This window comes from Colias eurytheme, chromosome 24 (assembly GCF_061535395.1).
Source record: "Colias eurytheme isolate Ceu_HAF_F1 chromosome 24, ilColEury1 Martin Lab GWU primary, whole genome shotgun sequence".
NCBI lineage: Eukaryota > Metazoa > Arthropoda > Insecta > Lepidoptera > Pieridae > Colias > Colias eurytheme.
In genome coordinates, this window is record NC_143003.1 from 6,102,480 (window position 1) to 6,121,440 (window position 18,961).

Sequence of the window (18,961 nt, forward strand, 5' to 3'; positions counted from 1 at the left end):
CGTCGCGTGCTCAGTCTCGAATGTGTTGCACAACACTAACCGCGTGAAGCTAGCTTAGGGTGCGGTACGAGGTTCGCGGGGTACGAGGTTTTCGCAACCTCGTTCCGCACTGTGTTAGAATTTTTATTAGTTCAGTGCGGCACGAGGTCCAAGAAACCCGGTATTAAGGTCGGTATACCATTGAACTAGGAATCAATAGCACATCTCAGATATATAGATATCACTTTCCTACACTGAACCAGATGGAAGTTATGCCTCCCGCACGACAGAGAAGTTTAAGTTTTTTCCTACCGCTATAACGACGAGACACGGACAGGGTGTTTCAAGCCCTGTTTCGCAGCGAACGTGTTAAAAAACCACGAGCCACATTCCTGACCGGTTCAATAATTAACTTTACGTATTTCTTAGCTAACTTAAATATAGGGTCGTCTTTACCTTTACTGGATATTGAAGAGTTCAAAACCTTTAACGTATTGAAAAGAAGACTCTAATGCTGTGGAGTAAGGATGATTTTTGTGTGTGGAGACTCGAAGGACCACGTAATGCAACTAGTAACAATATTAACTATTGGTAGGTTGCAGACGGTATATAGTACAGACGAATTAGCTTAGATCATAGTTTAACTAAGGCTCGATATTATTATAGTTACTGGACAACAAATCAATGTAGCATAAATATTAAAAAGAAATAAGAGTAAATATTTTAAGAAAGTTACAATTTACGTATAGGTTTAGGTACCTAAGCGATATCATTTCATTTCAACGAAATAAAAAACTTACAATTGAACTGAAGATTCTTATTTAAAGGAGGTACAAATTGTATAATAAAACTAGCTGTGCCGCGTGGTTTCATCCGCTTCATCGCGCTCCTGTTGGTCTTAGTGTGATAATATATTATAGCCTATAGCCTTCCTCGATAAAATGGACTATCTAACACCGAAACAATGTTTGAAATCGGTCCAGTAGTTCCTGAGATTAGCGAGTTCAAACAAACTCTTCAGCTTTATAATTGTATTAGTATAGAGTATTTTAAAACTATAAGCCCATAGTAACCATTATTTTATAACTTATAAATTATTATACAGGTTTTTAAGATATAAAAATGTTAACTCTCTATAAAAAAAACCTAATCTACTTCGATTAACGCATGCGTAATAAACTCAATTAATAACAAAATACATATATACATAATAATAAAAAAACTTAACAAGCGCTATAAAATATATAATTATCATAATAACTAGTTACCAAACAACAACAAGTAGGTATACATTGATTGAATAATTGTAATAAATTATAATTTCCTGTTCCATAATTATATGACTGACATATTTAATACTTATAGCAGGGGAGCCCACGATCGTAAATGTGGATTTACTCGAGCGTCACGGGAACCTATTTTTTTTTATTTTTTTTTTATTTAGAAAACAAACTTTCACATCATTACAATCGGTACAATTATTAGACGACAACGAGAATTTATTTTTATTTTGATTTTTAAAAATTAAAAAAAAAGTGGCATGGAAATACTCAAACGCGTTAGATATTGATATTCTACTGTACATATAATATAAGGTATGTATTTTTAAAAATTATTAAAACTTGACGTTTTGTATTAACTTTACCCTAAGCAGCCTTCGATAAACTGTTAATTTAAATTGACTTGACTTTAGACTCCGGAGTTTGAACACAGGACTCTTTGATTCAAGGCTCTCATTTACCATAGTGACAAGAAGCCGGCTATTAACCTCCTCATAAAGAACGGTTAAAAGATATAGTTTTAACTTTTAAATTGATAACAATTTAACTAAATTCCCACACTATTAGACCTCATTCACACGAGAGCTTTTTTAACGTCCGTTAAAAAAGCGTCCAAATAGAACAAATGCATTCCCAAGTATATGTTCACACGTCAGCGCTTTTAAAGCGCGACGCTTTTTTATCGCGCAGTGTTCTATTTTCAACGCTCGGCGTTGGGCGTTAAATAAAATAGACCATAGGAAACTTCTTACTATTATTCAGACGAGCGCTAAAAAAGCGCCGGCGCTGCGTTCAGTATGCCGCACGCTCGCTCAGCGGTAGCACGTGTTTGTTGTGCTTATAATCATCAGAAAATCGATACGATGTCGTGGATGGTTGATCCCGAACTATTAATTATAGATGTGGACTATCTCGTCCGTTCCTGTATTCAAAATCGTTATAGACATTTGAAAATAATTAAAAAAATTCCGGGGTATTGCCTTAACTCTTCGTACAGTGTCACAAACTGCCCTTTTCATTCATCTCTGTTCATTCAGAGGATGTACCCAGAATGCCTTTTGTTTTCTTTTTCGTCTTTTAATAACACAAATCGCTAGTGCCAATCTTTCTTTCTTTCTTTCTTTCAAATATACCTAACATATAAAAATTAAAACAGTAGGTATTTTTATCATATTCCTTTAACCCTAGAAAGATAGTCTGCGTCAAAATGACTCATGCGTTTTCGAAATATAGCTGTATCTTTTTAAATGTCGCGAATCCATAACTGTGCGTTTAGGACATTTCATAACTCACTGGTAGAAATCCTATGGTATACATATCAATAAAGTTAATCTAACCGATTTTGAAATATAACGACTACGTGAGTCAAAATTACGCATGATTATCTTTACCGTGACTTTTAAGATTTTGAATTCTATGGTAGTTTGAATATTTTTAGCTTATTATTACTGTATATTGTAACTTATGTTATAAATTTATGTTTATACATGTTGAAGCAAATATAGAAAACAATTGGGGATAGAAAATTGGAAGAATATTGTATACTGGCCGCTCTTATGCAAAGCGATGAGGGTCCCTGTGAAGATACCGATAGTGAGGTAGGAGGACCACGAAATTGAAGATGACGAGTAAAGTGACATAGAAGAAGCTTTTCCTGATGAGATACAAAGCAAACATGATATATTACATTCAAGCAAAAGGCGGAGTAGATGCATTAGACCGAATGTGTTCCCTGATGTCCTATAGTAGGAAGACAATGAGTGGGCCAATGGCTTTATTTTATGGAATCATTAAAATTGCCTGCATATTGCATATTAAATTTATAGCCACAATGTTAATAACAAAGTACAAAAACATCCGAGTCAAAAAAACGTGAAATATAGACGCATGGAACTGTCTTCTTTGTTTATGCGTGGGGGTTTAGAATCACCAGCTTTGAGAAGATATTTGCGTGATAATATCTCCAATTTGTTGCCAAATGAAGTATCTGGTACATCGTAAGAAAGTACTGAGGAGACCTTCAGTAAAAAAACGTATTTACTATACTTTTATCCGTCTGAAATAGGACGAAAGGCAAATGCGTCCTGCAAAAAATGTAACATAGTTATATTATGTTGTGAGCATATGTTGATATGTCCTAAAGTTGTTTCTCACTAATTTTTCATATAACTATATCTACAAAATTTATATAACATATAAAAAGTCTGATAATTGTGGTAAAAAGTAAGTTTTTATAAGAAACAATACGTGTTACAAGAATTGTTGATTTAATGCAGACGTTTAATGTTTTCGTCTTTTTATATATGTAAAAACAATAATAAATAAATTGTCTGTAGTATTAATTATTCTAATATAACTGTAAATATATAAAAACTTAAAATTTATGGAAAAAATAATAATATACCTCGACTTAGAGCGATTTAAAAAACATGCGTAAATTTGACGCATGACTATCTTTCCCGTACTACTCAATATGATTATCTTTCTAGGGTTAAGTAACATGTTTATCGATGACGAGTTTGAACAAATACCTAAGTAGGTACCTACAAGTGGTTTATTAAGAACAAACTTTCCGAGGAATTCTAAGCAAATATAATAATATAAATATCATAAAGATATTACGCAACTGACATTACGTAATTATTTTAGCAGAAACCATTTCCACGTCTTACGGCGGGGGCACACGATGCGTTGCGGCGCCGCACCGCAAAGATTTCACCGTGTCAGTGGGCACACGAGCGGTGCGGCGCCGTAACGTTGTTTTGTCGCAGCGGCGCCGTAGCAGCGTTGGACAGTCTGTTAATGAAAAGCGAGCGTGTCTCCTCTTGTGACACAAAACAACTGAGCGGTGCCGCTCCGGCGTCGCATCGCATTCACCCCTCCCCGCCTCGTCTCGGTGGTTGCAAGTCCGGTGCGGCGCCGGAGCGCATCGTGTGACATGCCACAGGTATTTCTATGTAAGACGACGCAACGACACCGCTCCGGCGCCGGACCGCCGCCGCAACGCATCGTGTGCCCCCGCCGTTACTGAAGCCAGAGACGAGACATGAGTGATTTTAAAGCGTGTATGAACAACCACAGAGAGAACGTTTAAAAAGCGCCAACGCCGAGTTTTAACGCAACGCTTTTTTAACTCTCGTGCGAATGAGGTCTTATGTAAGAGAGAAAGCTTTTTGTATGTATGTTAATTTTTCAAGGTTGAATATCACAATATGATTGTCACTTACGTACACCGTCACTTGTAAATACTTAATACGGTAATACCACCACTTATAAGTCATAATTCCTGATAATACTGTTCATACTAGCTTTCTACCCGCAGCTTCGTCCGTGTAGTAAAGGATTTTTACAAGGGAATAAGATGTTCTTTTACAAATTTTATTAGTAAGGAACTTATTGTAGAAAACTAGGTAAAATATGTAGCGAATCTTCCAGTATATAGGTGATAAATTAATAATTAATAAAGTTTATTACAAATATTTATTACGCGTTTATAAATGATCAAACAATACGCATGAGATGACTCATTTTGTTTGAATGAATTGTGCCAGTAATTGCTGTTGTTTTTCCGTCAATCTTATTGTCTGCATTTAAAAGATCAATTAACAATTAAATTAACGATTTATGTAACCTATAACTAAATTGCAATATGAAGCATGTCAACATCAGTCCATGCATGGAGTCATGCAGTGATGGCTCAGTGGTAAGAACCTCGGACTTCTAATAAATAAGCCGGGGTTCGTGACCGTGCGAGCGTGCATTAAATAAATTGATTTTTTAATTTATATACATAAGCATGTTGTTAACTTCTCGAACGGTGAAGGAACCGAAGGATACCGACATGTCGAAGAATCAAAAAGTTCAACGACATGTGACATCTGTGGGAACATAATATATCTATGTGCTGATGATCATCATCATCATCAGCTCACATACGTACCCACTGCTGGGACACGGTCGTCTTATGAGGGTACTGGCTAAAATCCACCACACTGGCCAAGTGCTGGTTGGCAATAAATAAGTAGTATTGGGAAAAAAAAATATTTAAAATTCTTTGAAAACCCTTAAATTGAATGCGGTTATTGTGATAGCGCAGAGTATATAATTGATAAGACACACAGACATATTTTGAATTAATCACGATGACTTAAGCTAAAACTACACACTCGAAACCTACGAACAAATGTTTCAACACCCCTGTCCAGAACGAGCAAAAATATTCTTGCGTTATTAATCACACACACTCTCAAGAAACATTATACTCCTCCTTGCGCAGTCGGGTACAAAACATATGCAACATCTCATATAAATTATAATGCTTCGTTTTATCTTAATAGTTATTTCTTAATCCTTTCTACTATGTACTTACATTGCTATTTTTTCTATAATTCATTCAATTTTGATAAGGAAAAAGACAGCATTCCCGGTTTCTTTTACAGTCAAATATTGCAATTTAATAAGTCGAATATTATTATAATAAATATTTTCAGGACATTTTTCACTCACGGCACGATCTGATCAACCAGATGGCTGATAAACAGACATAAATACAATTTTTTAAATATATATTTATATAGATAATTAATACCCCGTCCGCTATAGATACCTTCGCGAACATCCAAACCTTCATTGGTCTGTCATAACTCTTGATCTTATTAATAAATTATGACCGTCAAAATCAAGACCTTAACTCGATCGATATTATTGTATAAATGTTGCCCAAATTGCAAACCGGTTTAAAAGTAAAAGTGGATATTACGCGGTATCCGAGGCTCACAACTCCTTTCAATTTAGTGTTATTGTAAGCTCAAAATCTTTAAGCCTGTGCCTTAAAAGGCCGGTGCTAAGAAAATTACGTAAAATACAAAAAAAAGTGGTGAAAATTTGTGTTTGTTTTGATCTAGAATAATCGACACGTTATAAGGTATGCTTTAATAAGACAAATAGCTATTAGTTACTTATAAAAGCTGAAAAGTTTACTTGTTTGTTTGAACGCGCTAATCTCAGGAATAACTGTGTTGATTTGAAAAATTCTTTCGATGTTAGATAGCCCATATATCGATGAAGACAATGGGCTATATATCATCACACTAAGATTAACAGGAGTGGAGCACTGCGGGTAAAACCGCAGGGCACAGCTAGTATTTAATAATGAGTAAATAGTGATCGTAGTATTTAGATAGAGGACCTTGACTTCTGACCTAGGTTAAAACTTGTATAAAAAATACAGTCCTAAAATAAGTGAATTCCCCATCTGTGAATTAATAAATTATTATATATATATTAGAATTAGAATTAATAAATTATTATATATATTAGAATTAGAATTAATAAATTATTATATATTTATTAACTTTATTAGTCTGTATATTCACATATTTTAATAAAATATGTAACTAAATAACTAGTTTAGCAAATAAGAAAACCGCCCGCCCTATTAAATACCTGAAGAATCATATAGATAGATGTTATAGGTAGCTCAACTACATATATAGGAACATTTTCCTCAATTTTTAACCATTTTACTAACAATATTCTTCGCAAATAAATGCTTACTAGACTACTTCGTTTGTAAATTTTGTTTCAAATTAAAAATTCTCTGAAAATAAGTATCAATGTTTATTATTTATTTATATCTATCTAGTTAACCCCAAAACACCACTGTAGATCTAGTTATGACATATTAAAGTGTTAAATAAAATTTGAATATTACGAACTAGTAATTTATGACACATGACCTTCAGTCGACTTTCGTTGCAAATTCTTATCAAATTGGGAAAACCCGTTGCTGATTTCAGACAAATTATAATTTATAATTATGTCTAAAAATAACTATTAAATATTACTGTCGCAGTTTATAAAACTGTGGTTGGACAACATTTTATTCGGTGTGCATATATTTACATATTGTTTTAAAAAACATGTAAAATGATTAAATCTTGGCTCAATTCACTAGGTATTATTTAATCTCCAAATATATAATACTAGCTTTCCACCCGCGGCTTCGCCCGCTTAGTCTAAAACCTAATAAATTATATACTAAAACCTTCCTCTCTAAAAAAACCATATCCATATCTGTTGCGTACCTACCTAGTTTTAAAGATTTAAGCATACATAGGTACATAGGGATAGAGAAAGCAACTTTGTTTTATACTATGCATTCATCAAAATTATATTATACATTTTATTATTTCTGTAATAGACCGGGAGATACTGACACAAAATTTCGAGTCATTTGTAACAGGATGGCGGTTCTACAGGGTTCTTAGTACGCAATGACAAAAAGAAAAATGATGGTGTGAACGCTGGTACCGGCGGCTTAGTCGCGTGGGCGTTAGTCGAACTCGTCGGAAAATAGCGAAAGTCAAACGATTTGTAACAGTATGGCACTTATTTTTCCTGGAAGTTTGAGGATCAAAGAATATAAATACAAAATTTCAAAGATCTAGGTGTTGGAAATCTTCACTTATATAAATTAATACTAAATTAATTTTTCAAGTATGACAGCACTTTTTCCCCCTACTAGAAGTATGGCAAATATAATCATGGTCACATTTTATCAAATACTCTCCAAAAATCCAAATGCAATACTGGTACAAAAAGTTTGGCGAAATAATTTTTTTTTGCAGATTTTCGGCGGTATGGCGACCATTTGGAATCGTCCGAAAAGTATGGCATGGCGATTTTCGTAAATGGCTGCACGACGATGGTTACCTGTGCAAAAGTTAGCCTGGTACAAATGGTTGAATAATTGTTTTATTTAAATCAACATATTCGCGTCGGTATGGCGGGCTGTAAGTCACACCGGAAAAGTATGGCATGACACTACCGCCTACTTCTTTTTTATGGGCTATCGGTAAATACTAAAATTTTTGTGTTACAAATCGTTTGACTTTCGCTATTTTTCCGACGAGTTCGGCTAACGCCCACGCGACTAAACCACCGATACCAGCGATCACACCATCATTTTTCTTTTTATCATTGCGTACTAAGACCCCTGTAGAACCGCCATCCTGTTACAAATGACTCGAAATTTTGTGTCAGTATCTCCCGGTCTATAACGTTCCGATTCATTATGTAGTAAATTTAAAAACAATGCACAATAATTATTATTAGATATTCTTAAGGTTAACTAGGCAAGGTTAGACAATTATTTTACTATGCAACTATTAAGTTACTAACCATTAAGAAGGGATTTATTTTAATTTGAAAGAAAGATGGAAAATAATATAAATAATAAATATTAATTTGTAACCAGACAACGCTTATAAACATGCATCTCTTATATATAAAAATGAATCGCAAAATGTGTTGGTAAGCGCATAACTCGAGAACGGCTGAACCGATTTCGATAATTCTTTTTTTATTATATTCCTTGAAGTACGAGGATGGTTTTTATGTAGAGAAAAAGTAAATATGTACCACGGGCGAAGCCGGGGCGGACCGCTAGTGATATTATATAATTTTATATCTTCATCATGTGTATCGATTACTATTATTATAACGGTTACCAGTTACCACCCCTTATTTGTCATAGTTTGCTGGCAAATACTCATATTACTTGTAGGTCGGTTTTTATGTACCTATATAAGCACTTTACAAATCTAATTTTGGTTTGGTTTCTTTGTTATAAACGAAAAGAATATGTAATTTTTTTTACATTTAAAACATAATGGTTAAACTATATTTATTTATAAGATCGATCGCGTAGTTTTTTTTAATATAAATTATAACAAACAAACACAATTTTTTCCTTTAGGATACTTATTTATGTAAAATAATTGAAACTGTTTCTTTCTTTACAGACAAGAATGGGAGAAGACAGAAACGAGACCAAGGAACCTATAGCTGAAAATACAAAAGCCGAAGAAGACACAAATATAGAGACTAACACAGACACAAACATACCAAACACAGACACAAACACACAAAAGCACACAGAGAAAAAGAATGAAAAGGAAAAATCCAATTATGTTCAGAATATAATGCATTCCGGACTTTCCCTGCACAGTAACAATATTAAGGACGAAATGCTATTGCCTGATTCAAAGACTGTAGCTAGATTTTCTCCAATATGGAAACAGGTAAGAATTTTCTTATTTAATATACCTTATAAATTTATAAAGAATAGAAAAATTCGATCACGAGGCGGGACTCGAACCCGCATCCTTTCGCGCCTTTTGCGCGAATTTTTTCTATTCTTTATTTTATATTTATAAAGCATTTGAATGCCAAAAATATCAATTTTAATATACCTTTTCATGATTTATATACTTTATGCCCTGTAATAATAATCTTTAATTTTTGGAAATTATTTGGGAAGACGAAAACACGAAAACAAACGGATTTACTGAAATTTGTTATCGGACGCATTTTGATAATAATAAATTAATCTGTTTTATTATTCCACGCTCAATGTCTGCTACCAATTTATGAAAGAATTTCCAATTTTCATTTTTTGCATTCAGTAGTTCCTTAAATTTTCCGGACTACGCATAAGCCCTGTGCATAAGCCTGTATGTAATGAGTCTGAGTACACACACACAAAATCTAATATTATTGCTCTACAAATATTTAAATATTTTTTAATTAAATTTCTTCCATAGACAGTACATAGTCTTAATACTTTTAGGGTGCGATTTTTCAACGAACTTTTCCGTTTCAACTAAGTTCATTTTCCTTACATATTTCGAATTTTTCGTGAAAATTGAATTGATTAATTTCAAGAAAATACCTATACTACCTTTGTATGTAGTATTTATCTTTATCATACCATATCATAACGAGTTTACTCAAAAAGATAATTTTTATGGCGATTTTTACATAAAATTTATGTCAGTGAACTTTTAACTACCTTGAACTTTATGATTATTTTACGTATAAAAGAAGAACAACTGTTTTAATATATTGTAATGTAATTATACCTAACTCATTTCCGATACAAGATAGTGTATTAATTTATCTTATGTAATTATTTAAAAGAAATTAAAACATGCATTATATTGAAAACTATAGCTTACCGCCCGCGGCTTCGCCCGCTTTGTCTAAACCATAATAAATTATATACTAAAACCTTCCTCTTGAATCACTCTATCTATTAAAAAAAACCGCATCAAAATCCGTTGCGTAGTTTTAAACATTTAAGTATACATAGGGACAGAGAAAGCGACTTTGTTTTATATATTACTAGCATTCCGCCCGCGGCTTCGCCCGCGTTTTCAGAGAAAAACCCGTTCCCGTAGGATTTCCGGGATAAAACCTATCCTATGTCTTTTCTCTGGTATCAAAATATCTCTATACCAAATTTCATGCAAATTGGTTCAGTAATTCAGGCGTGATTGAGTAACAGACAGACAGACAGAGTTACTTTCGCATTTATAATATTAGTATGGATGTAGTGATGTGGGAAATACATCCGCTTCAATGAATTTATAAGAATTAAATTCGTCTCAATTGCATTGAGAAATACCGCGCGTGCCAGTTTTTTTTAAATAAAGGAAATTATGAATTTTTGATGCAAACAAAATGAAATGATAGTTTAGTAACTTCAAAATATGATGTAGAAGGGTTATTGTTTTTGCGATAATAACAATTTAAATAATACATGAATGAATTCTTTGATAAGATATGTTTTATCTTGAAATTAAAATTACATTGTTAATACCTCATTTAAGTACAATAATTATTTATTGGATCAAGGAACAATTTATTGGATAATAATAATTATTTGTCTTCGAATTGATCTGATAATGATCTAAACTTAGAAGGTTTAATAATATTGAAGAATTTCTGCGAACAATTTATTACCAACAAAATGAATGATGAATAAATAAATATTTTTTTGTGAGAAAATACCTAATTAAATTACAATTGAATTAACAGTATGAATAATTCAATAGATTGTAAAAGGGAAGGTATTTATTAGGAATGTATTCAGAGTACCTCAATCTAGGTTAAATTCCGATGTCCTAGATCTAGATAGCATTCCTAAAAATGTAATTTGATGTAAGTACCTAATAATTATTTATTAACAATTAATGAATAATGTGTCTTGATGCTTGATTTTTTACTATGAATAAATCGCTATGATGTACTTAGGTAGGTATAATAGTTTTGAGTGAAGGTAATGTACCTTTTATATTAAACTAGATTTCTGCCCGCGGCTTCACCCGCGTTTTATATAGTAGTATAAGCATAGTTCCCGTTCCTGTGGGATTTCCGGGATGAAAAGTAGCCTTAGCCATTCTGGGTCTTCAGTTACCTACATACCAAATTTCCTTCTAATCGGTTCAGTAGTATTTACGTGAAAGAGTAACAAACATCCATCCATCCTCACAAACTTTCGCATTTATAATATTAGTAGGATGCGTTTTTGAAGATTCACGAATCAATTTGACCATTTGGAAATTAATGTATATAAAATATTCGATATAATCTTGATTAGCCCAAATTCTACTTCTTAAAAACTATGAGCAAAGCCGTAGGTTCCTCCTAGTGCTAGTTTTTCCTAGCGTTTCGTAACATTTACATAGTACACAAAGGACACAATATAGTATATTGACGTTCGTTGTGCAAGATATAATCTCAATGAGGTGGCACGCTATGTTTGAACTTTGGTAAGCTTCTAGATTGTTCCTTTGTCTTTGTTCAATAAATTGACGATAAACTACGTTATATTATATATGGAGAAGTAGTATTGGTTATGCTTTACGATAATTTGTAGAGTTTATAAGATATTGCTTCTAAACTTTAAAGAAAATAAATAAAAATACGCAATGGTAAATTTCTACCTAAATCAAATTGATGCACCAATAAATTAGACGAAAATATTAAGTTGTATGGTAGAGATGGTAGAGATGGTAGAGATTGCTGCTTAGCAATAAGGCCGCCTCTTGTACAAACTATGTCTTTCTTATGTATTAATGTTATTTTTGTCATATTTATTTTGTGCAATAAAGAGTTATAAATAAATAAAATAAATAAGTTAAATGTAAGTGAAATTCCAATACATTTATAATTGATAGTATTGATATCCTACCTATCTCACAACAAAGACGAATGTAACGAAACCTATCAAGCTGAAGTTCCACACGCTTATAAAAAATAAATAGATCATAGTCCATAGATCAATGATGAATAAATCTTTACTTAGTATTTAATTTCATTTACTAACTACATTATCATTGTTGCAGAGTCTCGCGTCCACCGCAGCCATTTTACTGACCTTCACATCAGGTCTAACATCAGGCTATTCAGCAATTCTTTTGCCACAACTCAAGGATTCCGGCAGCTCCATACCTACTGATGAAAGCACTGCTTCTTGGATTGGTGAGTTTACGGCGGTTAATTAAGTGCCTAGGCTATTAATGAAACAGGCTGCGACATAAAATAAATTGTATGTTTCACCACTTCTAACAGAAAGAAAACAAAGAATTAATAATCTAAAGCACGGTTGATCGGACTTTAAAGGATTTTAATGATTTATATTATTGGTTAGTTGGATTTGTGTACCTGTACGCTTAAGTTAAGTTTAAAAATTATTAAATTTAAACAAAAAAATAACTAAGAACATTCTATTCTTTCAGCTAGTAATAAATAAATAAATAGTATCTGAATTCTCTTTATTATATTTTTATTACAACTTCACGTAGATTTTATTTCCCGAACTAGTCAATCTATTTAAAAAATCTATACATATTATACAAATAAAAACTGTTCCTTGAATATTTTTTTATAATAATACTTGGGGCGTGATCTACAATAGATACCGAAGCCAAAAATATAGTTTTTAGAATTGTTGTCTGTTTGTATGCCCAGGCTAATCTCAAAAAGTATACTGCATGGATTTACTTCAAATTGGTAGAGAGATAGCTTGAGACCTGAGGAAGGATATAGGATTGGTTTTATCCCGGAAATCCCACGGAACGGGAACTATGCGGGATTTTCTATGACTACGCGCGCGAAGCCGCTGGCGGAAAGCTAGTTTAGAATATAATCCAGTTAAAAAAAAATCACACGCCGCCAAACAGATAAATACACGACCAATTAGCAATTAATCGTTAAGCCAATAGAGACCAATAAAAGTTAAGTATTTATCTTTATTTTATGACGCTACAAATTAAACAACTGTACGTTTTACGATACAGCAATAGGCATTTATTATAAATGCACATAATATTAACAAGCCAGTCATTACGAGAATTACATGAGCAAAACATTAAATGCATAGATAAACTGATTGATATAACATCGCTGAATAGAATTATAAACATTATATATTTATTAACTAGCTTTCCGCCCGCGGCTTCGCCCGCTTTGTCTAAAACATAACTCCGACGGACACGCAGGTGTGGCTTGAAGGCATGCTATGCAATAGCTTTACCGCGGCAGTCCCCGAGTGCCACACGTCTTTTTATTTTCCTTCGTTTTAAAAAGCTTAATAAGAAGATGTTTTAAAATTTCTAACAAGGATCACCTACTTTAACCAGTGAAATCGATCATGTAATGCGTAGGTCATGAACTTAAACGGTTCATTTCTAAATCATAAACCAAAAAGAACAAACTCGTTCCATGCATAGACAACCTTATTAAATAAATATTGCGCTTTGTTCACGTAACAGCACAGATTGTAAAGTTCATTGTTCTATGGAATCAGGACGAGTTAATATTATGTACTAAATATTTAGTTTATTAATAACTCTTACCACAAAATATGGTAATAGTAATAATGGTTCTTTCAAAATAATGTACCTAGCCTATAGCATAATGCATGATTACAAATAATTATTTCCAAGAAACTGTTGAAACTGAACCCTTTGTTCAACATCATCGAAAAGGCTAGTCTGATTTCAATGGATTATCTCTAAAATTTCAATGGATTATCTCTAAAATTAACGAACTCAAAAACAATAGCAGAAGCATTCATTTAACTGGTTAAATATTAATTGAGCATATAAATATCAACGGTCCTCCTTGACTGGTTGTCCAGCGACTCGAAATAAATCATATTTCAGTATTTCCCGAATTGCATACCTCAAAATTATTACCTTGAGAGAATATATTTAAGGGTCAGTACCATGGCCGGCTGATAAAGTCACTATTATTACCCGACTGCCAAAGAAGGAGGGTAATGTTTTTCGAGTGTATGTAAGTATGTATGTATGTCTTTTCCTTTGTGACCACCTGTAGCCTAAACGGCTTGATGGGTTTTGATGTATGAGGTATCGTTAGATTTGTCTTGATTACGGGAGTGTCATAGGATACATTTTATCCTAAAAGTCCCACGGGATAAAGACATAATAATATTTTTTTAGTGTGCAGTCGGGTATTTTGTTTTTTTAATAATAATTGTCTTGTTTTTTAACATTTTCACACAATAGTGTCCTTTTAACTGACAGATAAGCTAAACAGAACGTATCCAGAATTTTGAAATTAGGTCAAATTTTTCTTTTTTTTTCCAACTTCCATAATTTATGTAATATAATATTAATTTTTATACGAAATTACATCAAATATTGACGAAAAATTCAAGTCATCTAGTTAATAGTTTTTTTTTTTTAGTTTATTGCGTTCAAATAAGTGACGCAGATATGATAATTAATAATAATTATTATTATTACTTATATGTATTGAATAAAAAAACCAGATGCTAACAACTTTGTTGTTGTTTAAGTACTTGTCACAACGTGTAAATGGAAAACAATTGTACACGTGTTTTCCTTCTAATTAAATTCTCATACCGATTACATGCGTGATTTTATTTTTCAACTTTCCTTAAAACACATTTTTCTTTTATATTTTTAATTTGATCGACAAGCTGTTACCCATTGGCTTAATTATTTTGTAAATAATATTTAAATACGCCTATATTTTTTACGTCCATATACGAATTTATTTATCCTTGCAGTATTTTGAGATATATGCGATATTTTAATTAAAAGAAATAACGCATACCTACTTATTTAACTAAAATATCCCAAATCTATAATCAAAACATTTATAAGTGGGTAATACAAGGAAGTCGAGTGCTCTATAATACGGATTATCTCAAATGCTCTGATTTCTTATCTGTGGAAACACTGTGTCATTTTGCGTCTGTATTGACAATTGACTGACATTTGCGGTCATTGCCACTACTTGTAGTGCATATCGGAAGATTAAATAAATAAAGTATAAACTAAACTAGGTCGATGGAAATCGACACGTGAGCTATAACTTAGTTTTTAATATGAAAGAAATGCATTTATTTCATATGAAACACGATAGGTACATACTTATAAATTATAAATACAAGCAAATAAAAACTTGACGTTATATTCAATGTAGCAAACAATTGTAAAACTTTAGGTACTGTAGAATTAATTAATAATAATTATATGATAGAGTAGGTTTGTAGATAAATAAATCTTCGTAATACCTTAAAATGACCTTAAAATGGTATAAATATTTCACTATCATGATAATTATCGTACAGCTAATTTGTTAAGCTTCCTAACCTTTTCTTTTTTCATCGTTTTTAATCGTTTTCCAATGTGTTTAATCCACGCGCACAAATCCAACACCTCAGTCCAACACATTGATTTGAATATCAATAAAATAGTTCAATTAGATTACCAACATGAGACTAAATAGATCAGATAATAAAGAATAAAATACATAATATTAAATTGACTCCAGCCGTTCTAGAGTTCTGAATAGCAAAACTAACTTTTCTTTGTTTTCTTCTGTTCGTAGTAAAACTTCACTGTCATTATGTTATGACAAATAGAGAAAAAAATAACTAGAATTATGAATCACAAAGGGCCACCTTATTACAAGTTGTAGGTACCCGCATTGTATTATGTAAATTATGTATTAATATAGATGCTAAAAAATAATTCCGCCTTCATTTATGGAAATACTGTCTAGTAAACAATATTTTTATAATACTGAAACAATAGACAAAGTAATTACTAATTATACCCGGCGCGGCCTAAGATGATCCCTATGACACTGACAGTTATTCTCAAGAGACAAACTTGTAATGGCGTCACCATTAAATTAGAAACGTATTGGAGGCGTCTAAAAATGGCATTTATTAATTTTTACGTAGCTTTATGCCATTACAATGATATTCCGTTGGAATTATAACAATTCTTAACATTTACGAGAAATTATATCAATCTGACTTTACGTTTACGTCCTTCAAAACTTACATCGTTGGCATTTATCGACTAGTGCGGAAAGTATCGATAAACAAATTTCGATAATGGAAACGAGTTCACATTTTTTCCATGCTTAAGCTATAGTTCATTCTCTATTGAATGGAACAGAAGATCGCAGCATAATTAATTAATTAATTACCGTTCGCGTTAATTTACTTACCTATGATAATATAAGTTTTTAGAAAAATTAAATGGGGGATTCCATTTTCATGATAAAATAATATACACTGTGTTAAACGGGTTAAAGATTACGAGAAAATGATAAGGTGCATTTTTATGTTTTGGAAAACTTTCGTTTTACTTACCGTTTCGTTTACATAATAGACGTTAAAAATTCATTTTATAATATTTGTAAAAACATGTTTACCCACGTGGCTGAATGCAAACCACGCCTTAGCCTATAAAATAGTAAAGTATCGACACGATCCATCATACGAGCAATCACTAAGACGAACTGTCATAGGGATCATCTTAGGCCGCGCCGGGTATATATTGTACCTAAGATTGTACCCATCAATTAATACACACTTAACTTCATCAACTATTAATTTAGTATAATATAAAGTACAAAAGGTCATATGTACACACGATGGCTTTATTTTCAAAATATGCTAGCTGTGCCGCGCGAATTGACCTGTGGACGAAATCACGGGCATAAGCAAGTATTTCTATAACGGTACCTACCTAAGCTACAGATAACAGAACCTCCAAGTTTCATCAAAATCTATTCTTACAAACTTTCTCATTCATAATATTTGTTTTTTTTTAATTAGAAGAATAAAAGAAGTTTAAATTATTTTTTTCTGCAAATATTACAATATAATGATGCATTTGAAACTCGTTTAATTAATTGCATTATTGTGTTTATAGTAATTCTGTAACTATCCGATGCTAAATATAGCATGTAAATTGTAATACATCTAAGTTTAATATGTCACGGTCAGACCCATGACCTGATGGTAATTAATATACAATCCACTTATTCACCCAATTTTTCCTTTACAGCGGCAATGGCTGCGTTACCAATGGCACCGGGCTGTCTCATTTCTGGCTGGCTGATGGAGAAGTTCGGAAGACGCAACGCACACTTCATAGTTAGCGGTCCTTTTCTACTTGGCTGGGTTCTCATCGCGTGCTCGAATAACCTAGCCCTTATGCTCTTAGGAAGGTTCTTTACTGGCCTTTGCGTTGGTTTACTAGGCCCACTCGCGCCTGTGTTCATCAGTGAAACCACAGACCCAAAATATAGAGGCATATTCTTAGCTGGAATATCCCTAGCGATCGCTGTGGGCATTTTCGTATCCCATCTCATTGGTACTTGGGTACATTGGCAATGGACCGCTTTAATCTGCTGCATGTTCCCAGTATTATCTGTTATTTTACTAACCATGGTCCCAGAAAGTCCTACCTGGTTGATTAACAAGGGAGAAATCGAAGATGGCGTAAAAGCATTCGGATGGTTGAGAGGCTACAGCGACGAGGCGAAAGCTGAGTTGAAAGCAATTTTAGAGAAGAAGAAAGCAGAAGAATGCAAGCCAGTAATGACATTGCAGCAGAAAATCGTTAGTCTTAAAAGCCCGGAGTTAATAAAACCTCTCATGATAATGATCATATTCTTCGTGACTTGCCAGTTCTCTGGTGTAAACGCTGTTGCATTTTACTCTATAGAAATCATTGAAAAAGCTGTAGGCAAAGGTATAGATCACTATTTAGCCATGTTAGTGATTGATTCACTTCGGACAGTTATGTCGGTTGTAGCTTGCGTGATTTGCAAGAAGTATGGCCGCAGACCGCTGACGATGATAAGTGGAATATTCACAGCGTTATCCATGGTTGGGCTATCGATGTATCTGTATTTCACGGATGGCAAACAAACGAACATGACGTGGCTTCCCTTGACGTGTCTGATGGCGTATATCTGCGCAATATCTATTGGTTTAGTGCCCATTCCTTGGATGATGTGCGGAGAACTTTTCCCCACAAAAGTAAGAGGTTTGGGTTCAGGAATCAGTTCTGCGACAACGTTCGTAGCATTCTTCGTAGTTGTTAAGACTGCTCCAGGCATGATGTCGAATTTCGGTGAAGTTATTACATTCCTCTCATATGGTCTGATAGCACTCCTAGGAACGGGCGTATTATACTTCATCCTACCAGAAACGAAAGGCAAAAGCTTACAGGAAATCGAAGATAAGTTCAAGAAACCAAAAGAAAGTATAGCGTAAATATTGTTAAGTTAAAAGATGCTCAAAGCGCGTATAATTTAAATATCTGTGATACTATAATGTTTAGACAAATATTAAAAATATTTTATGTTATATTCCTCTTTTATTACTCCTCTCTCTCCTTCATCTTCTTAATATATATAAATCTCGTGTCACAATGTTTGTCCTCAATGGACTCCTAAACCACTAACCGATTATAATAAAATTCGCACACCATGTGCAGTTCGATCCAACTTGAGAGATAGGATAGTTTAAACATGTAGGTACCACGGGCGAA

The 18,961-nt window shown here is 33.1% G+C and overlaps 1 protein-coding gene across 2 annotated transcripts in view; it reads left to right on the forward strand.

The window, feature by feature from the left end:
- LOC149898002 (trehalose transporter 1-like protein) overlaps positions 1–18,777 on the forward strand; it is a 57,076-nt gene extending 38,299 nt beyond the window's left edge. For both annotated transcript variants that reach the window (XM_090115891.1, XM_090115892.1), the window contains exons 2-4: positions 9,065–9,343; positions 12,452–12,587; positions 17,468–18,777. In XM_090115891.1, the coding sequence (XP_089972017.1) occupies positions 9,071–9,343; positions 12,452–12,587; positions 17,468–18,684 (1,626 nt within the window). In that variant the 5' untranslated portion in view covers positions 9,065–9,070 and the 3' untranslated portion in view covers positions 18,685–18,777. The remainder of the gene's footprint in view (positions 1–9,064; positions 9,344–12,451; positions 12,588–17,467) is intronic.
- The last annotated feature ends 184 nt before the right edge of the window (positions 18,778–18,961 follow it).